General features: G+C 36.0%; 1 protein-coding gene across 4 annotated transcripts; it reads right to left on the bottom strand.

Moving 5' to 3' along the window:
• Nucleotides 1-2,196: 2,196 nt before the first annotated feature.
• SUV39H2 (SUV39H2 histone lysine methyltransferase) lies at nucleotides 2,197-27,097 on the bottom strand. Of its 4 annotated transcripts, XM_081298837.1 has the most exons (6): nucleotides 26,915-27,097; nucleotides 24,105-24,250; nucleotides 9,571-10,242; nucleotides 7,066-7,212; nucleotides 3,128-3,257; nucleotides 2,197-2,321 (listed from the first exon to the last, which is right to left on the bottom strand). In XM_081298837.1, the coding sequence occupies exons 1-6, from the start codon at nucleotides 26,955-26,957 to the stop codon at nucleotides 2,215-2,217; spliced, it is 1,245 nt and encodes a 414-aa protein (XP_081154963.1). In that variant the 5' UTR covers nucleotides 26,958-27,097; the 3' UTR covers nucleotides 2,197-2,214. The 4 variants fall into 4 exon arrangements, with proteins under 4 accessions (XP_081154963.1, XP_081154964.1, XP_081154966.1 ...); XM_081298838.1 differs by lacking the exon at nucleotides 3,128-3,257; XM_081298840.1 differs by lacking the exon at nucleotides 9,571-10,242.
• Nucleotides 27,098-27,335: the final 238 nt, after the last annotated feature.

Raw genomic sequence — 27,335 nt, 5'->3', positions numbered from 1 at the left:
ATCAAAATCTTTCTGCATTCTACTAGAAACATTCAAAAGCAAATAAAGTTAAGCCTTGGTAAATGGAATATCAAATGCCAAACTAAATTTATTTTGCTAAGGAGAAACTGAACTAAAAGAAGTACAGTCTAAATTTTGAAAATTTGGAGAAAAACTCATAAGATTTCCAATTGTATATTACAATCCTACATTAATACTGGAAATGATGGTCTTACAACTTGCATAGATTTATAGTTCAAATGTGTTCTATTACCCTAGAATACCTGCATTATATTGAGAACAAATTCTGATGTCTTTAGGAAATCAAAATGAAGAAACTAAATGTTGATTTAAAACTAAATGTTGATTAAAATAGTTAAAGTCTCTAACAGCCTCATTTTAATAGTTTCTATTATTTTACTGCCTAAATTCAGCTTTTTAAAATAGATGTAACCCAAGTACTCAAAATCTCAAAGGCCCATTAAATTTCTATTAGTAAGGACAAAACAAGAAGAAAAGTCTTTTTCCCTTTGTCCTCCAGTTTTACATCTTTTTAAAAACCCAGACAGTAGATGAGATTAAATAATTAGATAGTAAAATACTGACTAAAAACTTAAACCTTTAAACCTATGAAAATGATAATTCAAAATAAGCTTTGCCACCAGGGGGGCAACCTATAAATTTGTGATACTTTCTTACCACTGAAATCATGTAACTAAATTTTTATAAAGAAAACACAAGAAATGCTATTAAAAAATATATATTTTTTCTTGACACATTCTGTAATTTCTGGTTAGCAGACACTATGAGGCTCCAAACATGCAAACAATTTTTCCTACATTATGAAAGAGCAAAGTCATGTGATAGCAATATAGTGAATAATAAAGTGTACAAAAAAGGAGTTAAGAATCAAGAAGATATTTTAAAGTACTACATTCTTGAATCAGTTCAATGTTACCCCAGGTTACTGTAGGTCATTAAAGCCTAGAGCAGTGAGCTTAGGCAGGATTAATTAGGAATACTGGAAGCTAGGTTTGTGGCATCTTCATGTTGGGACACCATGATTAGAATCAGAGATGAAAACAGTTTTCCTGATTGAGGTTTTACTATACATGGGGAAAATCTTTCCATTCAGTCATTATTAACTAATAAAAGGTCTCAATTCAGGCATAGACTTTGGCCAAGTTTAGCTTTATCATATCTAAAAAATTCATATATAAAACAAGTATCAGTTCAAATATAGATTACTTTTTAATAAGAACCTGCAGGAAATATAAAAATAATTGAATCTGATGGAAAGGAAACGTTAAAACTGCCTAAAACTGAGAGGATGTAAAGATAGGATGTATTACATTATCATTAAGTATAGCTGCTCCCCAGGTCTCCTGTTTCAAGGTTTAGACCAGAGATACTCAACATGGATCTGTTTCATGCTAAGTGGAGTGCTCAAAGTGCTCCATTTCCCCTGCCATGGCACTCCTAAAAGCCTGCTGGTTCACCTGTCCTGTCCTTTTCAAGGAAGCATAATAGACAGTCATTCTGGACCTTTAGGGAGGGCTTTTTGGAGATTTTTATTCTACAGGATTAAAATCATGTAAGAATTTCAGGTTGAGACATACAGCCTTTATAATGGTCTAGATCACTTCAAAATATGAAATAAAGCTAAAATTAAAATTAATTTTTTTTACATTTAATTTTATACCTTAATTTTTATATCATGAAAATGCCAAGGTTTTAATGAAAAAGTAGAAAATTAGAGTAAAAAAATTCAGTATCACCTATTTGTCTCAAAAACAAGACCAGTGGGTATTAAACAGGAATATAGTAACAAAAATAGAACTTGTATGCAGCCCAAATTCAACTATTTCTTTGAAACCAATGTATAAGGCAAGATGAATTTTTCATCTCAGCATTATCATTTTAACACGTTTCAAACAGTAAAGGGAGCACTTCTCTGTTCACACAGACTTCATAAGTATGTACATGCTGAGCCATAGTTGTCTTCCATGTTTGATGTCTAACCACCAAATATGTATACTTTAAATTCAGTTACATGACCCTGTGTCCTCTTCAGAAGCAACAGTAATATATTTGGCAAATGTCTTGAAACATGAATTGTAGATTAACATAAGTATAATCCCGATAATAAGAAAGAGTCCCAAATACTTATTTTTAAAGTGTTAACATTAGGGGAGGAAAAAACTACAATTATCATCAGCTCTGTTTCCTGAAAATTCAGTTGAGGTAACCTCTGCAAGTCACAGCTCCACATTTGCATACAGTTCTGATCCTCTTTTTGGCAGGGCTATGGTCAATAGAATCTGAAGATACATCTCCAGAACCTGAATATACAGAAGAAAAATAGAAGAAAGTAAAGACAATTTAGAATGAAATTCAATTTTTCTATTAGTTTTAAAGTAGCTAGCAAGGCTACTAACTCATGCAAGATCACTGAAGTAAGTTTACTCCCAAGGAAATAAAAGTTTTCCCTTTGCATTTATAAATAGGAATGTTCAGACAACTCATTATAATTGCTTTAAAAGGATGGTGTAGGCTAGGAAAGAGGTCAAACTTAGGTTATCAGGCCACATTTGTGAGATTGGGTCTTTGCAAAGCTGAAACTTACTGGGAAACTCCAATATACATTCATTCTTTTCATATATTAAGAGCAAATAAAGTCAAGCAATAACTATGAGAAGGACACCATTCTTAGAAAAACAAAGAAAACAAATTTTCCTATTGTCACAATAAAGCAAATGAATTAAATGTCCTTTTTAAAAGTCAGATTCAAGAAGGGATGGAATAAGTTCCTATGTGACTGAAATCATAATTTCAATTTTCTGAACTAACATTGTTTATTAATAAAATTCAGAAATGTATTTTTAAAATACAAGCAGTTTAGTAATGAAAAGGTGTTGTAATAAATCATTTTCTAAAACAGAGCTCTGAAAAAAAGGGGGCAACATGATATAGAAGATACCATTTCCCAGACAACCAGATAAGCTCTGAATCTGAAGACCAGGAACTCTTACAGCCTTGATTTCTTTCATCATTAAAGTTAGTTTGTTGCAGATGATCTAAGGCCTTTTCCTATTTTGATTCTTCATATTGAAACTAACACCAAAGAAACTGTACTCAAAAATCCTACCTTTCATTTGATAATCAAATGTCAGCTCTTCTCCAGCATTTATGGTTCTTGTGGAAAATAATGCTATTCGGGGAAGACGAGTATCAAGGTTATCAATGAAAACATTGAACACCTGAAGATTTGGGTCACACTAAAAAGGAACATTAAAACCCATTTAAGTAAAAGTGATGTGAACAAACTGTTTTACATGCTATATAAAACCTTTAATTTCCCAGTGTGTTTATTTTTTAAGGGCCATAATTATATAAAATAATGGTTACCTGAACACAAGCACTGTGATACTTGTGACAGTAGATCTAATAAATCAAGACAGTTACCAAATATTAACAGGCAGGTAGCATATACCTGATAATGAATATGATGATTCATGTCTTGGGCAGGTTATAGTGGGACAGAATGAGACTTTATTGTACTGACAGAATAGAATGCAATTTAAAACTTTTGAATTATTTATTTCTGGAATCTTCCATTAAATATTTTTGGACTGCAGTTGACTGTGGATAACCAAAAATGTGGAAAGTGAAACTGTGGATAAGGGGTAAGAACTATATATTCCAAAATTTAGCTACAAATTCCAAAAGTTTGACTCGATGTTTTACTGGAAAGTTGCTTAGGCATGTACATTCAAAAGTACTATTTACACATATAAAAAATTTTCAAACATATATAGAAGTAGAGAAAATAATACACTAAATCCCTAAGTATCTGCTTAGCTTCAACAATTATCAATGTTTATCATTCATCATCTTCTAGTCCCAACACTTTTTTTTTCCTGAAGAATTTAAATTTGACATTATTTCATCTATAACAATCTCAGTAGGTCACACAATTAAAAAAAAACAGAATAACAGTATTTTAAAAATCAAAAATCAGTACCATGGAATAAATTTGAAATTGTATGGAGTTTCACTGCTTAAACTTTTGTTTATAATTGTCCAATATTTTGAGAAAATTCTCCACTAAATTATGGAATATCCAAGAAGAGTGATATAATCAATCATACTATGAAATCAAATTACATAATTAGTTGTCACTGAATAGAATACAAGTGTTTTGGAAGTACAGTTGGCTCTCTGTAACTGTGGAATCTCCATCCACAGACTCAACCATTGGCAGATCAAAAATGTTTGGAGAAAAAAATTATACTTATATTGAACAGGTACAGACTGTTTTGTCATTACTCTCTAAACAGCAATAGTAAAACATTACATTGTATTAAGTATTAAGAGATTATCAAAGTATAAAAAAGGATGTGCAGGTGATGTGCAAATACTATATACCATTTTATGTAAAGGAACTTGAGGGATTCTGGAACCAAACCCCTGAGATACAGAAGGATAACTGTTATCTCCAATTTATCATTAAGAAAAAAATTCTTGTCCAACAACAACAAGTGCTGGAGAGGATGCAGGGAAAAGGGTACACTTGTTCATTGTTGGTGGGACTGCAAATTGGTGCAGCCAATTTGGAAAGCAGTATGGAGATTTCTTGGAAAGCTGGGAATGGAACCACCATTTGACCCAGCTATTCCCCTTCTCGGTCTATTCCCGAAAGACCTAATAAGAGCATGCTACAGGGACACTGCTACATCGATGTTCATAGCAGCACAATTCACGATAGCAAGATTGTGGAACCAACCTAGATGCCCTTCAATTGATGAATGGATAAAAAAAAATGTGGCATTTATACACAATGGAGTATTACTCTGCATTAAAAAATAACAAAATCATAGAATTTGGAGGGAAATGGATGGCATTAGAGCAGATTATGCTAAGTGAAGCTAGCCAATCCTTAAAAAACAAATGCCAAATGACTTCTTTGATATAAGGGGAGTAACCAAGGACAGGGTAGGGACGAAGAGCTTGAGAAGAAGATTAACATTAAACAGGGATGAGAGGTGGGAGGGAAAGGGAGAAGGGAAATCGCATGGAAATGGAAGGTGATCCTCAGGGTTATACAAAATTACATATAAGAGGAAAGGAGGGATAAGAGAATAGTAATACAAGTGGAAGAAATGATTTACAGTAGAGGGGGTAGAGAGAGAAAAGGGGAGGGGAGGGGAGGGGAGGGGAAGGGGGATAGTAGAGAATAGGATAGACAGCAGAATACATCAGACACTAGAATGGCAATATGTAAATCAATGGAAGTGTAACTGATGTGATACAGCAATCTGTATACGGGGTAAAAATGGGAGTTCATAACCCACTTGAATCAAACTGTGAAATATGATATATTAAGAACTATGTAATGTTTTGAACGACCAACAATAAAAAAAACTTTTAAAGCAAAAGTTTAAATCATAAAACAAGGGGGTCAGAAGGTCTCTCACATATCACTGATAATCACACATCAGTTTTTTGTTATACAACCCATTAAGTTACCATGATTTATAACATCAGCTGTACAACTTACTCTTTAAAATACGTTTTTCTTATATCTATAACATTGTCTACAAAATAGAGATATCAATCTAACTAGCCCTATATACCTGACATTTAGAAGGTGCCCCCAAATTAACTTATCTTTGGAAGTAGTTTTCTCAGAGGATGCGACTCTGGAGTTATAATTACAGCTCTCAGTTCTTTAAAATACAAACGCTAATGGAGAATAATTTATAACTTAGGAGTGATAATATCCCAACTATTTTAATACTCTACAAATCCTTAAATTTTATTTTAAAAATGTTAACATGCTTATGTTAAGAAAATACAGCAGTCCTCCTTTATCCATAGGAGATTCAGCCCAAGACCCTAGTGGATTCCTGAAACCATAAATCGGTACTAGACCTTCTCTTTGTTAGGTTTTGTCCCTAAATACATACTTATGATACATTTACCTTATAAGTTATGCACAACAAAAATGACAATTATGCACAACAAAAATGACAATAACTAAAATAGAACAATTCTGTACTACATGTAATCTCTCAAAATGTTTTACTTTCTACCTCTACACTTTTAAAAAACACTTTACTCTTTGGCATATTCAAATTGCCAGCAACACGACGCTTATGTTTTGGGGCCATTATTTTATTTTACTGAGTAAAATAATGGTTACCTGAACACAAGCACTGTGATACTTAGACAGTAGATCTATTAAACCAAGACAGCTACCAAATATTAACAAGCAGGTAGCATATACCTGACAATGTATATGATGATTCATGTCTTGGGCAGGTTATGGTGGGACAGTATGAGATTTCATTGTACTGACAGAATGGAATGCAATTTAAAACTTATGAGTTATTTATTTCTGGAATCTTCCATTAAATATTTTTGGACTGCAGTTGACTGTGGATAAACAAAAACATAGAAAGTGAAAATGTGGATAAGGGGTAAGAACTATATATTCCAAAATTTAGTTATATTAACTCTAATTTAGAGTTAAATATACTTGCAAGTGACTTTTGAGTCTTTTTTTTTTTTTTTTTTGTACTGGGGATTGAATTCAGGAGCACTCAATCACTGAGCCACATCCCCAGCCCTATTTTCTATTTTATTTAGAGTCAGGGTCTCATTGAGTTGCTTAGCACTTCACCATTGCTGAGGCTGGCTTTGAACTCAAGATCCTCCTGTCTCAGCCTCCCAAGTCTGGGATCACAGTTGTGCACCATTGTGCCCAGTTTTGAGTATTTTATTTCTTAATTCTCATTTATTAATTTCCTCTGTGATATGAATACCTACCTTATAAATATTATTAATTGAAAGACTAAGCAAAGCATAAAGACTCTGGAAAAACTTGTAAGCACTTCAATGTTGATCTTCCTAATATAGCTATAATACCATGACTTAACAGAAGAGACCTTCCATTGACATAATTTGAAAGGGTATTAAAAATGATTATTCTTCAGCCATGGGAATTCATTAAAATCAGTATTAAAAGTAGTATTAAGTTGCATTATTTGTCTTATCTATAATTTAAGCATTTTTTTTTCTTACACTGTGATTCACAAAATGAGACACATTTCCGTATCGGGCTGCATCCACTGTGAATTCATCAGATTCATAATCCAGATCAAAGAGATATGTGATTCCTTTGTTGTCATATAACTGCCCCCGTCTTTCAGCTTCTTCACTTGTGATTACCTAGATAAAAAACTATAGTATATTATGTAGCTATTGCTGAACTGAAGAAACATTCATCCACAGATTATTAATATATTGATGCCTACAAATGTTTAAAAAAGAAATTTAAGTGTTATCAAAACAAACATTCAACATGAATTAAGAGCTAGATGAAAGAGGCAGGAAACATGAAGGGAGAAAAGCTGATGGTGAAAAAGAATAATTCTTCAACTTTTTTAAAAATTAAATTTGAAACACTCATTACTTTCATTATTATAAGGCTGTTCAAAAAGCTGTAAATATAGCCTCCTATAGGACATAAGCACATTTACAAGTGTAAATTTTCTAAACGTGCTCTGAAGGCACATTTTTCCTATAACTAATCTGCACAGTTACAAGTGGAAATTTATTATATAACAAGAGAAGGTATGTTAAATTTGCAGTCAATTGGAAAGTTTTGTAGAAAATGTAGCATGAAATTCTATAGATGAAAAATCTCCAGCCCCTGGATGATAAAGTTAACAGTGGTAGTGTTTGCCTTCCATGTGTGAGGCCCTGGGATCTATCCCCAGCATAAAAAAACATCATCTATAGTTCTGCTCTTAGGAACACAACTTTATCACAAGCTCAGTTCAATAAACCAAAAATGTCTAAAGTGATTCGTGCTATCAACCAAATTTGACTGCTATATTAAAAAAAAAGAAATATATAAGATCCAGCTTCTTGAATAATGATCTATAATAATCTGCCATTGTCTAAAAGTAAAGGATCAAAACAAGAATCTCATATAATTTCAGAATCTTAGATGCCTATAGAAACCGGTCAGATTGGATGATCCCAGACAAGCAACCACATTTGTGGGGAGCCATTCTGACACGTGATTGGGTGACTCCTGTTAAGGGCCTGAGGCACTCTGGCTGTGTCGGAGTTATCCCGACCCTTTCCTGATGAGAGAGCCCATCCGTGTGGGGGTGTGCCTGACCACTGACCCCGGAGACCCAATCACTGGCCCTGACCTTGGAGTGCAGCCCCCCCCTCAACCTTCATTGGATGGAATTCTCCCCTGAATCTCTTGTCCCCCAAATAAAAGGCTACTCCCCGGCGTGTTCGCTCTCTCTCTCTCCTGCTAGCCCAGAGTAATCCTCGCTGCCCTGCTGGGCGGCTGGAGGCGGGGAATCAGGGAGGCCAGCCGTCTCGGACCTAGCAATATAAAATAAGGTACTGTCTGTGTGTTTTATTTTGATCTCTTCTAACTAACTTAATGCCAGAACCTCATTAATGAAACCACTGCGCAGGCCGCGTGGTAGACACATTCACATTCCTAGTCCCAGCTTGATCCATCATTCAGTTTTAGGTAGTGTGGGGGCGTAGTCAACAGTACTCATTTTGAATCTTGATTCTTCCTAATAACAATATAATCTATGTGATATTGGGCAACTTCCTCAATTTCTCTGTATCTCAGTTTCTCTAATAACATAGTTAATAGTTCTACCTCATTGAGTTGAGAAGATTATTGAGTTCATATAATAAGATGCTTAGAATAGTATGTGGTATATGGTGAATATTATTTTTATATTTATGCATGGTTTGTATATAAATAAACTTGATAATATTTGGTCATTTGGAGAATGGTCTACAGTTCAAAGTATCTGATTTTCAGATGCAGTTTGATTTTCTTATAGATGCAATAAATGCTTTTGTGTCCCCTTTTACAATACCTATTTATAAAGTATTGATCTACTCCATATTTTTAATGTTGATACAAAATAAGTATAGCCAAACGTAACCATATTTGGCCAAATGAATTAATTATAACTTTAAAGTTTCAATGTCAGTATGTGTTTAGGTCTGATTTTCTTCTTAACAAAACTATAAAATAAAAATTACTTGTTATATTTTAAAATGTACATATACTATGTTCAATGACTATAAGTGGGTGTTTTTGAAAAACAGCTGTATAAACTTGTCATTATATATTTTTGCTCAGATGTAAAATTAGAATTTTCCTTTTGACGAGGTGGTTACCGAGGATTGAACTCAGTGACACTCAACCACTGAGCCACATCCCCAGCCCTATTTTGTATTTTATTTAGAGACAGGGTCTCACTGAGTTGGTTAGTGCCTCACTTTTGCTGAAGCTGACTTTGTACTCGCGATCCTTCTGCCTCAGCCTCCTGAGTCCCTAGGTTTACAGGCTGTGCCACTGCACCTGACCAAAAGTTTACATTTTTAATTATACCATTGAACCCATTCTCCTAAACCTGAATTTTTTTTTTATATTTGCAAATGATGTATCAAGTATTTATGTTAATTGAGGTAAAAAGGTAACGTTACAAAAATATAAACCTTACAGGACATTATGTGATAAACTGAACGTACCTCTCCAACATATTCCATGACAAAACTCATTTTTTTAATCTTCATAAGGGTTTTTACACCCCAGCCACAGCCATTGCTAGTTCGAAAGATGCAAAGTGAATACTGTGTGCCTTTTTGTACAATCCTATTGGGACAATCAGGTCCACATCGGCACCTTGAGTTGCATTCATAGATGGGGGTACCAGGTGGGATTCTAATTTGCTGGTTCTTATTATAAGCCAAAAGAACTCCAGCTTCAGCAGGACAACATTTCTCAAAGTAACAATCTGTGCATGAACAACCAAATGTAGCTTCATTGACTAAGCTGATCCCAGGAGCTGGTTTGTATTCATTAATGTAGAAGAAGTCTGAAGGTGGACCCTCTAAGTCAACAGTATTTTCAACAAATATCATTCCTTTATGATTCTTTCTTCTGTTGAGTTCATCTTGCCATCTCTGCAGAGCTATCCTTTGTTTGGCTTTCTTTACAATGTATTCAGCAACAGCAGGTTTCAAAGCTTTGTTATTGTCTTTTGAAATTACTGATTTGCCTTTCTTTACCTGAGATAAATAATTATGCCTGTCATTAGAGAATTGTTGAAGCAGTAACGGACACTTGAGATTTTGTAAGGGTTCCCAAGTATTTGTAGAATCTGGCCATCCTTTCCATTTTACAAGATAATATTCCATATCCTTAAAATGCAAAAGAATGCAATTAGATCATGACATATTATTTAAGATAATTAAGCACTTTAAAGAGTAAGCTACCATTACCATTTTTCTTGAGAGATTTTAGAATACGTGAAGAGCCGTAAGTTTCTATCAGTTGAAGTACAGATCACATAAACTATTTTTCTTTATATTACATAGAATAGAATTTATATACAGCATAACATGTCTGACAATAGGTTAAAAAGTCTTATCTAGAGAAAAACAGAGATACTAAAATTTATGAATATTTGACTAAACAGCTATTAGGTTAAATATAAAATCATTTATTGTAATTATGGAAATATATGATCCTAAAGCTAACTATCCATGACTTACGTTAGTGGCTTACTTGGCTAGCATAGATGCAGGCTTTCTTTAAGGTCCAGGACTTAATATTGTTAACTGGACACTAGGGAAATTATATTTCTTAATGTCATGGGCACTCATCCCCTAGACATACTAAAGATGCACTGTCCAATACAGTCACTGCTCAGCTACTGAGAACCTGAAATGTGGCTAGTCTGAATTGAAACATGCTTTAAGTATAAACACACTGAATTTTATAGACTTGGGCAGGGGGAGTAAAATATGTCTTTCTAAGTTTAAAAAAATACTGATCAGGGACTAGGGTTATGATTCAGTGGTGGAGTGCTAGCCTCCTACGTGTGAGGCCCTGGGTTCCATCTTCAGCACCACATATAAATAAACAATTTTAAAAAGATATTTTAAAAAATACTGATCACATGTTGAAATATTTTGCATATTTTGGATTAAATATACTACTGAAAGCAATTTCACCTCTTCCTTTCTACTCTGTTCAACAGGGAAAATTTTAAGATATCCTGTATACACTGTATTTCTATTGAATGACATTCTAGAGAATGCTAGCCTTATTTAGAGTCAGCCATAACTAATCAATTGGATCAGGTAACTACCAAGGCACTCCAGCTACCAAAAGTCAAATATTTTGACTTATCACTCAAACTGATGTTGGTCATCATGGTATCTTGAATCTTGTGTTTGTTTACACCACAGTAATATATTTTCTTTCCTTAAAATCAGGCAACATCTTGTTTCTTAACTTTCTCTTTTAAAAAGTTAAGCAGGGCTTGGTGATCCTGTAATTCCAGCAACTCCAGAGGCTGAGCCAGAAGGATCCCAAGTTCAATGATTAGGATTAGCCTTTAGCAAAGCCCTAAGCAATTTAGTGAGATCTGTGTCAAAATAAAAAATAAAAATGGCTGGAGGCTGAGTACAGTGGCGCACACCTGTAATCCCAGCAACTCAGGAGGCTGAGACAGGAGGATCCTGGGTTAAAAGCCAGCTTCAGCAACAGTGAGGAGCTAAGCAACTCAGTGAAACCCTGTCTTTAAATAAAAATACAAAATAGGGATGAGAATGTGGTTCAGTGGTTGAGTATCCCTGAGTTCAATCCCAAGTACCCACCCCCCCCAAAAAAAAAATGCAGTTAAGGATATAGAATAAATTTATAAATTCCAAAGTGAAGTCTCTCACTACCTTTTTCTCATCCTCCAGAACAACTAATATATCCACATGCCCTAAGATAAAATAAGCTCATAAAATTCTTCTGAAATATGAAAGTAATTAAACTGCATCTGACAATTTTTAAGTATCATATAATGTGGGGGATAATGAAAAAACTTAATTGGGACTAAATTTGCCTTTCCCTAAAAAATTTAGTAAATTTTTATTATAAAGTAAGGATGTACAGGACAGTTATTTAAGTATCCATTAATTCCCTCCATCCCCCACCAAAGTGCTGGGGATAGAATCCAGGGGTCTCTTGCAGCTGGGAAAGCACTCTCCCACTGAACTATTCCTTCTCTAAGCCCATATCCACAATTTAAAAATGACAAATAACCTGGAAGGTCTAGGCTGTGTTCCCTAGCATACTGCTGAAGATAAAAACTGGACTAAGGAACACTGTGACACATTCACGACTGAACTTATTTTATCCTCATTATCTATATCTTAATGTTTTATTTTATTTTACTCAACAAGCAGTAATTCTTATGAATAAAATTAACTTGCTTTTTGAAAACTGCAAATAAAAACATTTTCAAAAAACCCATTTCTGTTAAAAAATGTGTTAAATTATGGTCTAAGGACATGCACAAAAACTGTATTTCCATGGAAATAAATAATTGTAGTGCCAGACACGGAAAAAAAAAAAAAGGACTAGATGTACAACAAAGTATTTTTGTCAAATTAAGCCTAAGATCTAAAGATTTCTTCCCTTTATCAGATGCCTGCTAATAATAGTACAAGTATGTTGTTATCTATACTGAAGCAGACATGAAATACATTTGGCAGTATCTAACATATATCACTCTTAAGTTTTAAAAATTTTTTGAAGCCAGAATAAAGCAATGCAACCCTGGTCCTTTTTTTTTTTCCCCCCTGCTACATTTTTTCCTACAATAGTCCTGACTTAACGCCAAACGTTGAAAGAAAACAAAGAAACAGAAATCCAGGCTGTTAAGTCAGATGGTTAAATATAATCCAGTAAAGTTAAAAACATCTAACTCTAAAGTTTATTTCAAATTTAATCTATTGTACTGTTTAATCTTGCATTTAAGTGACTAAATTTTATATATTGACCACATTGGCACCTACTTAATTTATGGGGAGTAAGTATACTTAGAAAATATGAATGCCTCTGACAAAAGAGTATAGAAATATTTTATCTGTGGTCTGCAGACATTTTACAAGCATATTTTATTTTTAAAAATCTAAAAGACTTTCTTTTTTGAAAAATAATTTTACAAAGGAAAAATAAGAAACAAGTTCAGTTAATTCAATAACCTTAAATCCTAAGTCAAAAAGCTCATAGACATATATATCTCAGTATCTTATTCTGATGCGTAATCAACTCTTGATTACCTTTAGAAATGGAATACAGCAGTAAAAAATAACTATGTAATTTGGAATGCACCATACAAAGTTTTTTCTTCAAGACATTTCCGCCCAATATATTTGGCTTAAATTAAATTTAAATATTTTAGTATATATTACAAATATATGAAAGTTTGGGCACTAGAGCATGAAGAAACAATAAGGTATTACAAGCCTTTACAAATAAAATTTAATTGGAAAAAGAAGGCATTAATATGCGAAACAGCTAGCAGTGCAAGGCAATATAATTTTCAATGCCAAAATAATTAAGTCAAGCAATACCACTAGAATATAAAGAGGAAAATCAGTATAATCCAGATAAAGGGAACAGAGGAAGTAGAACCAACTATACTGTGAAAGGCTGACAGAATTTGTTGGGTAGGGAGCATGGCAGATAGGGTGAGAAACACAAGCAAAAGCTTGAAGCTAAGATTTGCATGAAGTATCCAGAAAACAGTTAAAAGATGAACTTGTCTAGCTTTAAAGTTCAGAATGTTGAATCAAGATAAAACCAATGCTAAGCTAAGGGAAGAACAAATTTTAAACAACCCTGACTATTTGGCTGAGGAATCTGAACTGGCCCAATCAATCTTACAATTCTTAGAATACATGGCATTTCTGTGGGGAAATTCTAAATACATTTAACTCCACCTAATTAGTAAAGTTTATTAATCTAATTGCCAAACCAATGAATTCTTCAATCCTCACCTAAGTCAAGCTCTCTGAAGCAATAGCCCTCACTTGACCATTCATTAGGCTTAAATATCATGATATTGTTTTCATTCTTGTTCCTTTTCTCATTTTCTTTGCTAAGATTGCTTCCTCTGTCCATCACTTAATGTAGATACTCAGGACCTGTCCTTGACCCTTTTTACACTAAAAAAAAGTATTGATGCCTTTTGATTATCTGATGGAAGCTATTTCAGGGTGTTTGGATTCTAGATTAAGAATTCCTCAACACTGGGAATGGTGGCACACACTTGTAACCCTAGCAACTCATGAGGCTAAGGCAGGAAGATCACAAGTTCAAAGCCAGTCCCAGAATTTGGTGAGGTCCTAGGCAACTTAGCGACACCCCCCACACATACCAAAAAAAAAAAAAAAAAAAAAAGGCTGTAGTTGTGGCTCAGCCATTAAGTGTTGGTTTCAGTCCCTGGTACAAAAATAAACAAACAAGGGGCTGAAGTTGTAGCTCAGTGGTACAGCACTTGCCTAGCACACGTGAGGCACTGGGTTCAATCCTCAACGCCACATAAAAATAAATAAAACAAAGGTATTACGTCCATCTACAACTAAAAATATTTTTTTAAAAAAACACCTCTATAAACTCTCTTTCTGAGCAATGTTGCTATACCAATAGTGGTTAACTATATGCTGATGATTCCCAAAGCTTTATCTCCAACTCCATATATCCAACAGCCTACTTGATGTCCAAAAGATTCTTTTTTTTTTTTTTTGTACTGGGGACTGAACACAGAGGTCCTTTACCACTGAACCACATCCCCAGCCCATTTTATTTTTTGAGTCAGGGTCTAAGTTGCTTAAAGCCTTGCCAATTTGCTGAAGCTGGCCTCAAACTTGCAATCCTCCTGCCTCAACCTCCCAAGTCACTGGGATTATAAGTGTAGACCCACCATACTCAACACCAAAATGTTCTTAAAGCAATCTACCTGCATGAAATTCACCACTGTCCTTCCTCAACTGATTCCTTCTGTATTTCTTGTCATGATGAATCTTACCTTTCTACCTTTTCATACAAGCTTAAAAAAACAGGATGGCAATCTCAATTCCTGTCCATTTCTATTATTATAGGTTAGTTACTTCAGGCCCTCAATTTTTGCCTAGATTATCACATTAATCTTCCAACTAGTTTCCCTGCTTCCAAACTGACAATACTTTAGTCTATCCTTCTTCATAAAGTTTTCCCCATTAAAAAAAAAAAGATAATTATTCCCCCACAGCCTATAAAGTTCAAATTTCCTATTATAACAAAAGTAGGTATTCTTAAATTAGTCCACTATCACTCTGACTCAATCTCCCATTATAATTATATTCCCATTCATATTCTACCCTTTAGACATACCTAGTGCTAGTGCTTGAATACACCAGACTTTTTCATATCTTTTTGCTACTTTGTTCACAAAATTCTCCCTGATTAGAATGTCCTCTCAATTTGCCTAGTGAATACTTATTTCAGTACCATCTTTTTATGTGTACAGAAACCTACTTTCAAACAGCTCAAATGTTACCTCTTCTGTGAAGTTGTTTCTGCCTTTCTCAAGAACTGATCATTGCCAGCTTCCTTGTGTTCCCCTTTCCTTCTTCCCTCCGTTTTTCTAGTACTGGGCAGAAGCCAGGGCATTCCACCATGGAGCTACATGCCCAGACCTTTTAATTTTTATTTTGAGACAGTGTCTTGCTAAATTTGCCCAGGCTGTCTCCAAACTTGTGATCTTTGTGCCTCAGCCTCCTCAGTCACTAGGGCTACAGGTATGTACACCACATTCCATCTTGTTTTACCATTCCAATTTAATCTATACATTATTGTGAGAAGGATGGAATTTTATTCTTCATAGCCCCAGAACAAGCAAAACTGCTCACCATCTTAGGCTTTGGTTAGATGTTTCTGAATGTGTAACAAAAAATGACTTATCAATCAATATGCATATAATATAAAAGTCAAAACCATATGCATTTTTTTTTGGTACTAGGGATTGAACTCAGGGATACTCACCACTGAACCACATCCCCAGCCCTATTTTGTATTTTATTTAGAGATAAAGGCTCACTGAGTTGCTTAGCTCCTCACTGTTGGTGAGGGTGGCTTTGAGCTCTCAGTCCTCCTGTCTCAGCCTCCTGAGCCACTGGGATTACAGGAGTGCTTAGAAGAAATATGAGCAGATCAACTTAACCTGGAATTATCAATTCATGGTTCTCAGCAATTTTTTTGTTATCTATTTACCTACATGTCTACAGCCAACATTTAGTAACAAACATCAAAACTTTAAATAAAAAGTGTGGGTATAGTTACACATGAGAGGACAAAGGACAAAAAAACTTTTCCATCTTCCCATTCATTTTTTTTCCTGCCAGTTTTGAAATAATCATATTCAATATCAGTGGTAGAACAGCCTGAATATAACTATAAAAACACCAGTGGTTGGTTCTGTGTGAGCATAGTTAAAAGCTATCATGGTCAACAGAAAATCATTGGATTTCATGCCAGTAACTGATAGAGAAGAAACTGTGTGTGGCTTACAGATCCTGCAGTGAAAAAAGTAAAATAAAAAGGATCCATGTGAACTAAAATTTGGGTTGTAGTTTAACAATTTTTAAATTTTTTAAATAATTTTTTTAACAATTTTTCTGTTATTCTCGTTCTTTAAAAGCCACTCTAGGTGCAATCAGTCTTTTAGAAATATTCAGCTATTATTGGATGTGGACCATCCTGTTAGTTTGTGCCAGTCTACTAATTGTTCTAAAGACGCAGAAGCAGTTGTACACTTTAAGAAATCAAAGCAGTCAGGTGTAGTGGCACACACCTATATTCCCAGCTACTTGGGTGGTTGTAGCAGGAGGATCACAAGTTCAAGGATAACCTGGGCAACTTAGAGATACTCTGTCTCAAAATAAAAAATAAAAAGGGCTAGAGATGTAGCTCAGTGGTAGAGTACCCCTAGGTTTAATCCCTAGTACACCACAGACACACACACACACACAAAAAAAATCAAAGCTGAGGGTAATATTTGTTACTTCAGAAGAAACTCCACCAATGTGTAATGAGCACTCTTGATCTTCACTGCTCAGCCAAGTATGTTAAGTATAGGTCTGTCAGAAATTACTCTATATGAAGGGGTACTATAGCGGAACACTTTGGCAGGAAAACACACACACACACACACACACACACACACAGACTGAGACTACAATTTACATTAAATTAAACTAGACCCCCGGCATAGTTCATGACAGTAATAACCCTTTTGTTCTGCCAGACAGCACTCTTTCCAGTTCCCAACTTGGCCATTTCAGATCTCCCACTTTGCTCAAGGTCCCCCACCCCATAATCTCCTCCACTATCTATATAACCTTTGTTCTAGCCTTCCATGGATCTACAACTATAGAGTATGTGGATGTAGATACAATAAAACATATATTTCACCAATTGTTTCTCTTTTCCCATCTCTTCAGTTTTCCCTGACTACTGATTCTCATTAGCATTTAAACTTCTACTTTTTAAAAGCAAAATAAAATAAAACCTCTTTTTAGATACAAATGCTTTTATGTTAGGAAATCTCTAAAAGACATTAAGAGTGAAAGGCTGGAACTTGATCACGGGGTAAAAGATTTCAGTATACAGCCTTTCATAACATTCCGGTTTTTTTTTTTTGTTTTTTTTTTAATTTTTTTTTTTTTTAGAGAGAGAGTGAGAGAGGGAGAGAGGAGAGAGAGAGAATTTTAATATTTATTTTTTTATTTTATCGGTGGACACAACATCTTTGTTTGTATGCTACCGCTTGAGCCACATCCCCAGCCCCAACATTCCGTTTTTTCAATCTCATGCATGTATTACCCACTCAAATGTTTTTAAATAAAAAACTTAAAGTTATAAATATCTTATGTCCTATCTTGTCTTTTCTCTCCTTTTCTTTAAAGCTTGGATTCTTGGAAGAATTGTCTGTACTACCTGACTATTTTCTTACTCCTCCAATTTATTATTTAATTCTTTTGGCTCTTCTCTCCATGCCACAGAAATTAAGGGCATCAATGGCCTTTTGACTACTAACTGCAATGGATCCTTTACAGTTCATCTCCGACCCACTGTTCAATACTGTTGTTGACAGAGTCTCTTTCTCAGGCTTCCATGATTACTTTTCCAGTTTTTTTTTTTTTTTTCCCCAAACTACCTTTCTTGCCAGTTTGTTTGAGTCTCTTTGATAGAACTCTTTTCTACTGATCGTGTAGTAGTCCTTGCTCTACTCTTCTTACATTTGTACTGCTTGGACTACTGCAATAACCTTTTGCCACCTTTTCCACTATGGGCACAATAAACAGAGTAATGTTTTCAACATATACATCTCATCAAGCCATTCCCATTTAAAACTACTTAATGGTTCTCTACTGCCCTTAAGATGAAGTCCAGAAATCCTTTTACTGGCCCACAAAGGCACTGTACTTTCTGGGTTCTGCCAGTCTTCCAGCCTCATCTCACTGCCTCTTGGTATGTTCCACTCACACTTTCTATTCCTTGAAGAAGTCAGGCAGGTTAGGGTATCAAAACCCATCCCCATCTAGCTTTCCATTCTTTGGGACATCAGCTTAAATATCAGTTCCTCAGTGAGTCCTGCCCAGGATTAAGTCTCTCCAGGATAAGTTAGATCCCTGTTACATTAGCACCTACCTCCACTATAATTAAATACCTTGAATAAGCACTTAATACTTTGTTCTAAGCATTCTTTATCTCACTAAAAGATAAAATATATAGTAGCAGGAACTAGGCCCCAATGTCCTCCATTGCTGAGATTCCTAGTTCGTAGCCCAGGGCACAGTAGATGGCCTTTATATATATGTTGAGTTAATGAGCAGCTATTTCCACTCCCAAGGGTTCATTCACTATCTTTCTGCCAATTACTTCAAAATCTATTTCCAATTAGATGTCATTCTCAATGTGGAACCACATTTCTAACTTTCTTCTTAAAAGTATACTCAGTTTTCTTCCCCAAACCCAATCTAGATTCTTCTTCCATATTCTTAGATCCTGGTAAAAAGTAGTATTATCTATACCATTTATGCCCAAGTCAGAAACCTATATTTTCAGCTTGGGGTTCTAGCTCAGTGGTGGAGCACTTGCCTTGCATGGGGAAGTACTGGGTTCAAGCCTCAGCTCCACATAAAAATAAAGGTATTGTGTCCATCTACGACTAAAAAAAAAAAAAAAAAGTTGGGGGAAAAAAAAAGAAAGAAACCTATATTTTCTAGATATGGCTCTCTTACTGCAACCCTCACCACCCCAACTACAAACCAGGTGTAAAAATTTTACAATCTTACCAAAATAAATAAAAATTCTAAAAAATAAAATTCACGATCTCTCTTCATTGCCATGGTTAATACTTTAGTTCAAGCACTATCATTTCTTGCCTACAACAGAAATTTAGAATATGTGGTCATTCATGTGTTACTCCCTTCTGCCAATTCACTCTCCTCGCTGTAGTAAAAAAAAAAAGTCTCTGAATTACAAATCTGATGTCACTCATTTTAGAACTTTTCAATTGGGTCCCCATTGCCTTAAGATGTTTGAAATATCTTTCTTATTTTTTATTCTTTCCTACTCCTACTTCCTTCCACATTACTCTCTAGACAGAAGTTATATAGAATTACAGTACATGGACATCATTTTTGGGGGGAAGCTTTCTGTGATCTACGTGTACCTCAAGAGATATTGTAATGATGTTTGCCATAGCCCTTACTGCAACGGATCATTTACAGTCTTTCTTAATATGCTATAAATTCTTTAAAATTAATAACTGTTTCTTATTAATGTTTATATTCCTGGTGACTAATGCGGTACAGAGCATAAGGAAACAAAAATGTTCAAACACCATAATTTGTTGAGTCTATAGGAAAAAGAACTAGGAAACAGTCTAATTTAAAGTGCTATTATAATTTAAGCATGAAACTAAAAAGGTCCGGTCTAACAGTGATTGTGGGTATTGGAAAAATGACTGAAGTAAGACAATTCAACTCATAATGACTAAGCCACTAACGTGCAGAAGGTGTTCAAAGAATATAAGCTATGTCTGCTTTTAAGCTGTGTTTACAATGATTAGAACAGTGCCTGGCTTGTAGTAGGTGCTCAGTAAATCTTAGATAGATGAGACAATGTACAAGTATTTGTCTCAGACTAAACTGGTAAGCAACAAGAAACCATTAAAAGGTCTAAAACAATGAGAGCTGGGTTTAAGAAACAACTGAAATGGCACTGCTGAATATGATACTGAGATAGTGTCTTCCATAAGCTAAGTGGAAGAAGCCACACAGGAAAAGGACAGGGTTATAACTTCTTTCACTTACCCTGAATATATGAGAGAGAGAGAGGAGGAGAAGAAAAAAGTGGAAGTAAGTTAAAGTAATACTGGCACATATATTAAAACTATGTAGTAGGTAGAAGACTGTGGAATATTAGTGAGGTGTTGAGAACACAAATGAGCAAATATGGTGGACTAATAAAGAAACCAGATGGACTAATGAGAAAGAGTTAAGGAGAAACTAAACAGCAAAAAAAACTATCTGAAACTGCACTAGAGCACTCAATTCTGTGCAAGAATGAATCCTGGTGGCACCAATAGAAGCACAGACTCCCTAGGCAATCTATTCTTTCTGTAGAATTGCAACAGGAATGAACAGAAAAAGACAGAGATGGAGGAAACACAATCTGATCACTTATTAGATTTAGAGGGTAAGAGGAAAGGGAAGAATGAAAATATGAAATTAAAGTTAAGTACCCAAAAGTATTTAGGATTCAGTTAATGAAGACAAGGACCACCAGCACAAGATGCAGATTTGAGGGAGGAACAAGGGTAGTTTTAAGTATATTAAACTTGGGTACCTGTAGGGTATGCAATTTGAAATGATGTCTGGAATGGAGTCGAGGCCTCTGAAAGATTCAAGAGTCAAGATCTAACCCACTGGGAAAGAGGTCACCTAGAGAGCAACTACAAGGTAAGAAGAAGGCCAACATCAGAGCCTTGGAGATCATCTATATTTCAGAGGACGGATGGATAGAGATGGCAAAAGAGATTCCTAAAGAACAAATGTATGGAAGATGATATGTCATGAGCTTTGTAATGTTCTGAACAACCAATAAAAAAAATTTTAAAAAATTAAAAAATAAATAAATAAATAAATAAAAAGAACACTGAATGAAAGAAAAAAATGAGTGGAAAAAAGGAGTGGGAATAGAGACATCAATGACAAATAATGACATAGTATTACTACTTAAAGTAAATGTCAGTCTGTTCTAAGCAATCTACATTAATTCATTTAATGTTAATTATGCTAAGTCGGGTACTATAACTATCCTCATTTCAAAGATGAACAAAATGAAGGACAGAAAGGCTCTAACTTGACGAACACCACAATAAATGACAAAATCGGAATTTGAACCTAAGCAATCTTTTTTAGACAAGAGTTTTAAAGCAGAAAAAGTAGCCAGTGGTGTTAAATATGGCAAAGTAATATAGTAAGATTTGAGGTCTTCAAAGTTAGTAAGTAGAGAGTCAATTGCAAGGGGTACATATCAGAATAAAATGAGTTTAAAAAGTAATGGAAAAATGAAAAGACAACTCACAGGATGGAAGACAAATTTTGCAATCATATAACTGAAAGCAACTTGTATCCAGAATATAAAGAAAAAATACAACTCAATAAGACAACCCATTTTTTTGAATGAGCAAAGGATCTGAATAGTTCTCCACAGAAGATATACAAATGGCCAATAATATCATTAGCTGTAAAAGAAAGGCAAATGGAGTCACAATGAGATGTATCTCACATCCACTAAGATAGTAATAATTTTTAAAAGTCCAATAACAGTAATAGTGGTAAGGACACAGAGAAATTGAAACTCTTATACACTGCTGAGGGAAAAGTAAAATAATGTAGAGCTTTAGGATTTGTGGGGATTGGAGAGCTCCTTAAATGGTTCAACACAGAAATAATTTGACTTAGCAATTCCATTCCAAGAGAAATGAAAACTTATACATGAATGTTCATGGTAGAATTATTTATAACAGTCTCCAAGTGGAAACAACCCAAATATCCATCAAGTATGTATATATAAATTAAATATGATACACCCATATGATACTGATACATGCCACAACATGTAGGAACCTAAAAACATCATGCTAAGTGAGAGAAGTCAATCACAAGAAAAACACATATTATGGTTCCTTTTTGAATGAAAGGTCCAAATGGGTAAATCTATAGAGACAGAAAATACATTTAGTGGATTCCTAGGGATGCGGTGAAAAGGTAATTGAAGAGATTTGGGAGGTAATTACTATGGGGTCTAGGGTTTCTCTTCAGGGTAATAAAAAATGTTCTAAAATTGTGAGTAAACCAAAAGATTTGAATTACACACTTTAAATAGAAAAACTGTATGATGATATGCGATTTATATCTAACAAATCTGTTAAAAATGAATGGGGGGCTAGGGTTGTAACTCAGTGGTACAGCACTTGTTTCGCACATGTGAGGCACTGCGTTCAATCCTCAGCACCATATACAAACAAATAAATAAATGAATATATTAAGAAAATGAATGGGAAGTGAAGAAGGAAAATACAGAAAATACTTGTATGAGTGTGGACGCAAAGTCAAAGGAAGATTTCTGAATGTTAGGGAGGATCTTAATATATTTATTGACTGAGAAAAATCAGTGAAAAGAGAGCTTGATATAGAAAGGACACTGCAGATTAGGCAAAATTCTAGAAGGGTGGACAGGAAGGAATAATAAACATGATGACACCTTTGAACAGAAGAATGAGTGAAGACACAGATAACTAATGGTGAAGGTAAACCCGAGTTCAGACTTGAAGGATCTTATTTTTCATTGAGGTAGAAGTCTTCAGTCACATGAAAGAGTAAGGGCAGAGAAGTCCAGAAAAGTAATAAAAGTGGGGAAACAGGGCTGGGGTCATGGCTCAGTGGCAGAGCTCTCGCCTAGCGTGTGTGAGGCCCTGGGTCGATCCTCAGCACCACATAAAATAAAGTATATTGTGTCCATCTACAACTAAAAAATAAATATTTTTTAAAAAGTGGGGAAACAGCTGATACTAATAAGAAAGCAATAGACAAAAGTCTACCAAGGAGAACTGAGCAATACAAGAATGTTTTAATGAAGTTGATATGCATGCGTGTATGACACTCTCAGCTAGACAGGTCAGTTCGGAGCTTGTAAACTGAGATGGCAAATGGTTGGGCTGTTTCAAGGGTGGAAGGATGATGAGTGTGTAGGTGGAATGTTTGCTAAGATTCCACTAAGGGGAGAAGGCAGTGACACCGAAGAAGGTGGAAGAACTGGATTTAGTGACTGATTCAGCATAAATTAAAGAGAAGCAAAAGCAAAGAATTTAAAGCAAGATTTCTGATTCATTTTTCTGAAAGAAATGATTAATAACCAGAATAGAGTTCTTTCTCAGATGTAAGCTATAGATAAATTATTCAAAAATATAATGATAAGGTTTAGGGGCCAAGTGTAGCTTAGCACAGTCAGCACTTGATTAACATGTGTGCAAGACCTTGGGTTTGACTCCAAGAACTGCAAAAAAAATTTAAGTTTAGAATAAAAAAGTGTCTCAGAAGAACAACTTATTTTTAAGAGGAATCAAAAGAATCTCAGAGAAGTCAAATGAGTTTTCTAACATTCTTAGGTACTAAATGAAGACCCAAAATGACTGAAATCCAGGCAATTCTACTACACTATAGAACCATATAATATCTGGGGGTTTGGCATCATGGCAGGAAACACAAATGGTGATGCTTCTTGAGGAGATTCAGTAACACTAAAATTGGTTTGGAACTTCATTTTAAGTGATAGTGGGCAAATATAATCCAAGAATAAAAGGAATAGCAGGAAAAGCCAATCTGAGCAAAACATTTGTTCTGGTAATCCACCTGGAGATAATCAAGAACTGGATGTAGAATGGTATAAGCACCTTAAAATATTCTAATGCAAGAACACGCTATGCTTCAAAATCCTCTCAGTGTTACTTGGCAATATAGATGACAGGACATATAATTTATCATGGTGTTATGTTTTAAACATTAAGAAGAGCTTTGTTTACTTTTAAGGATCTTTTATGCTACAGAAATAGGAAACACTAAGGTGTGATTAAGTCTCTTAAGGAGCTAGATATTTGCCTTACCTTTAATACCTTGTAGTCACACAAGTATTCCACCTCATAATTGTTTAGATTCCTTTTGGTGATTCCAATCGATTTACATGTGAGCTTTTCTTTTCTACAATATTCCTGAAGAGTATCAAGTGAAACTAGGCAAGGCACACACCAAGCTACAATAAGAAAATACAATTCTTTACCAATGAAATAGCTACTCAATTAAAACAAAAAAGAGAAACTTTAAACCTCTACATTCCCACCCTTCAACTGGCAATTTTATAGCCTAAAAATCCATATGACAAGAAATCAGTTATGTGTTTTGAAGTAAAACATTAAAGAAGTATTTTGGCAAAGTGGTCTTCTTAGATTTTTCTCATGGATTTCGATCCTACCATGATTAACTGACATCAATTTCTGCTAAGCCATGAACAAAATGTTTCATGTCTGTAAACTTTAAGATTACACATAAATGCAAACATTAACAGATAATATTTGACTTTTCTGTTTACATAAAATTTTAATTGCTGTTTTAATAAAACAATGAAAATAAGTATGTCTAAGATTACAAATGTATCCAATAGATTTTAAAATGCAATTATAATTGGTTAAAAAGTAACTTTCATTTCTTTTAATTGGACAATAACTGAACTCTAACTGAAATCTAGTTCTATAATTGCAAACATATATGTCCTACTTTTGAAATTTTAACTCCACTTAGTATTTTGCCCCATGGTGTGTTATCAAAATGAATAAAACCAAGGATTACAATCTATAAATGGAAAGTATACTGATGTTTGTGATACTTATTTTCTGCATTTTTTAAAGTTGAGCATCAGAAAGCACCAAGTATTCAATTTGTGTAAATCCACATACCCAACTGAGCATCAGACATAATCAACTTTACAGAAGCCAGAAACTAATTGTGTTGTGATTTTACCTTCAAATTTCTGTAAACAGTATGCTTCCACAAAGAATGTAAAATATCACACAAACTGATATTTAGAAAAAAAAATAGTAAACAGTTTTATAGCTATCATGATGGTAAACACTAGATGGACCAAGAGTCCCCTGCCCTTATCCCTTGGTGGGGCAACTAACCACATGACTTCAGGGAAGTCTCAATCTTTCTCTGTGTCAATGTGAAAAAAAAGTGTCAGGAGTGGAGAAAACTGGGGTTATCAAACAAAATTTATCATTAACTCAAGCTTTACTTGGTAGCTCTCCAAGGTAGTAGCATAACCTTTGGTGTTTTGAGGTAAATTCCAGGGAAGAGAGAACACTGCTGCTCTAACTTTTTTAACATTAAAGACACACCCTCCCCAACTCACAGAGGGACTTGTCAGAAATCAGCACAATTTTCACCACTCCCTGCCAAAAATTCATAATTCTAACCCAAAGGAAAAGACTGGACTCCGTGGTGCACACCTATAATCTCAGCTACTCGGGAGGTTGAGACAGGAGAATCCCAAGTTCAAGACTGGCCTGGGCAAGTTAGCAAGACCCTGTCTCAAAATAAACCATAAAGAGGGATGGGGATGTAGCTCAGTGATAAGATGCCCCCGGAGTTAAATCCCCAGCACCCAAAACAAAACAACAAAGAAAATCCACCAAATTTGAGGAAAGACATTAATTGCTTTGGAGTGATGGTACATAAATCCCTTCCGTTTCCATTTAAAACTCTTGAGGATGTTTTGGGTAAGGTTCATCTCATTGTGCTGATCATTTACAAAGGAGGTTCCTACTAGTTATGTACACAATGTGTTTGTCTCCTGTTTCTGATACCAAATTTGAGGATTCCAAACAGAAACCTCGATGGACATTATGAATTTGAGAATTTAAAAACATTTAAGAGTAAAAAAATGCAAAGTACTGATTTATAAAGGGGGAATGGCAACCTATAATAATGGAGAAAAAGATTTCGTTGGCCAGATAAATATTGTATTACCATCCAAAAAAAAAAAAAAAATCCTTCCACGAGTTATAGTAACCCCCGCCATTCTTAAAGGAAGTAGAGTTCAGGTTTAATAATGTCACAAACTGCAAGGAGCGACCTTGAAACACCTTTAAATTGCAGACTGTATTCAAAGTTCCAGGCTTTCAAAGGGCGCGCGACACACATGCAAACACATGCACGCACGCACGCACGCGCACACACACGCACGCACGCGCGCTAATTTCTCAGTGTCCACAAAAATAACACGCAAATCCTGGTGGGCAGGAAAGTTGCAAAAAGCCAGAGGTTGCATCCTCAAATGCCCGCTTTCAAGGAGATTCTCCAACGAGTGGAACCCCCTATGGTGTCCGCACTGTGGGGAGCCTCGCTTTCTCCCTTACCACCCTTCAGCCCCAAATTCTTCCCACCCCCGCACCCCGGATACCGAGGTCACGATCACACCAGCGACTGCAGTTTCCCGCTTCCCACTTAAAAGCCAGCGTGCACATCGCGCGCCCGGATTCCACCACGACAAAGGAGCTCAGTGCAGCCGTGCCCACGGCACCTGGAGCCCGGGACCTCGGGGACCGCTGCGGCAACGCGAGGGCGCCGAGGGCGCAGGGCTCGTGGTGGGAGACGCCGCTCCGCAGACCGGTGCGTCCAGGCTCGCGCAGCGCCCACCCCAGTGCGGGCAGGCGAGACCCAGTGGACTGCGGGCCCGACAGGAGGAGGGTAGCGGCCAGCGGGGAAAGTAGGCGCCTGCAGCGCGCATTCTGGGGTCAGTGTGTCAGCGGACGGTGTCCCGCCACGTCGCCGTCCTGCTGTCCGGCGGGACGGCCTGGCTACCCCGGCTTCGGGAGCGTGCCTGGGAACCGGCAGGGCGGGGACCGCGCTCCAGCCTCACCTCCTCGCGCCTCGGCCTCAGCCGCCGCCATCTTGTGGAACATTCATTCAAACTGGCGCGGTCTGACGGAATAGCTCAGCTGGCCCGACGCCCCGCCCGCGCCCGGGACTTGGGGGCCGGGACTGGGGCCATGGAACCAGCGAGGCGTCCTGACGTCACACAGGCCGACCCCGGCCGCAGCGGTCTGCGCGCCTGCGCCCCAAGGCCCGAGTGAGGTGGGGCGGAGCGAACCCTACGCCGGGTAGGCGCGGCCGACCCCTACCTCCTGGTCCAGATTCGCTCCTAGGTTAGGGAACAAATTCGCCAGCCCTTCCCACGCTGCGCTTTTGAGCCACTTTATACAGGCACTGCGTGCACGCTACACATGAAAACGTGCAGCGCGACTTTATGGTGTGAAGAAGCTCTCACGTCGTGTACCTCA

The sequence above is a fragment of the Spermophilus citellus genome (assembly GCF_964194105.1).
Source record: "Spermophilus citellus genome assembly, chromosome: 6".
Classification (NCBI taxonomy): domain Eukaryota; kingdom Metazoa; phylum Chordata; class Mammalia; order Rodentia; family Sciuridae; genus Spermophilus; species Spermophilus citellus.
Note: the sequence above shows the minus strand (reverse complement) of the source record. Positions and strands in the feature narration are given on the sequence as shown.

What these genes read in the sequence shown, in the direction of transcription:
- SUV39H2 (XM_081298837.1), bottom strand. Translation starts at nt 26,957, where the DNA reads ATGTTCCACAAGATGGCGGCGGCTGAGGCCGAGGCGCGAGGAG. An exon ending in TCATGGAATATGTTGGAGAG is followed by an intron (nt 7,213 to 9,570) that starts GTACGTTCAGTT and finishes TTTTTTATCTAG; the next exon opens with GTAATCACAAGTGAAGAAGC. An exon ending in CTCATTTTGTGAATCACAGT is followed by an intron (nt 3,258 to 7,065) that starts GTAAGAAAAAAA and finishes GTTCCTTTTTAG; the next exon opens with TGTGACCCAAATCTTCAGGT.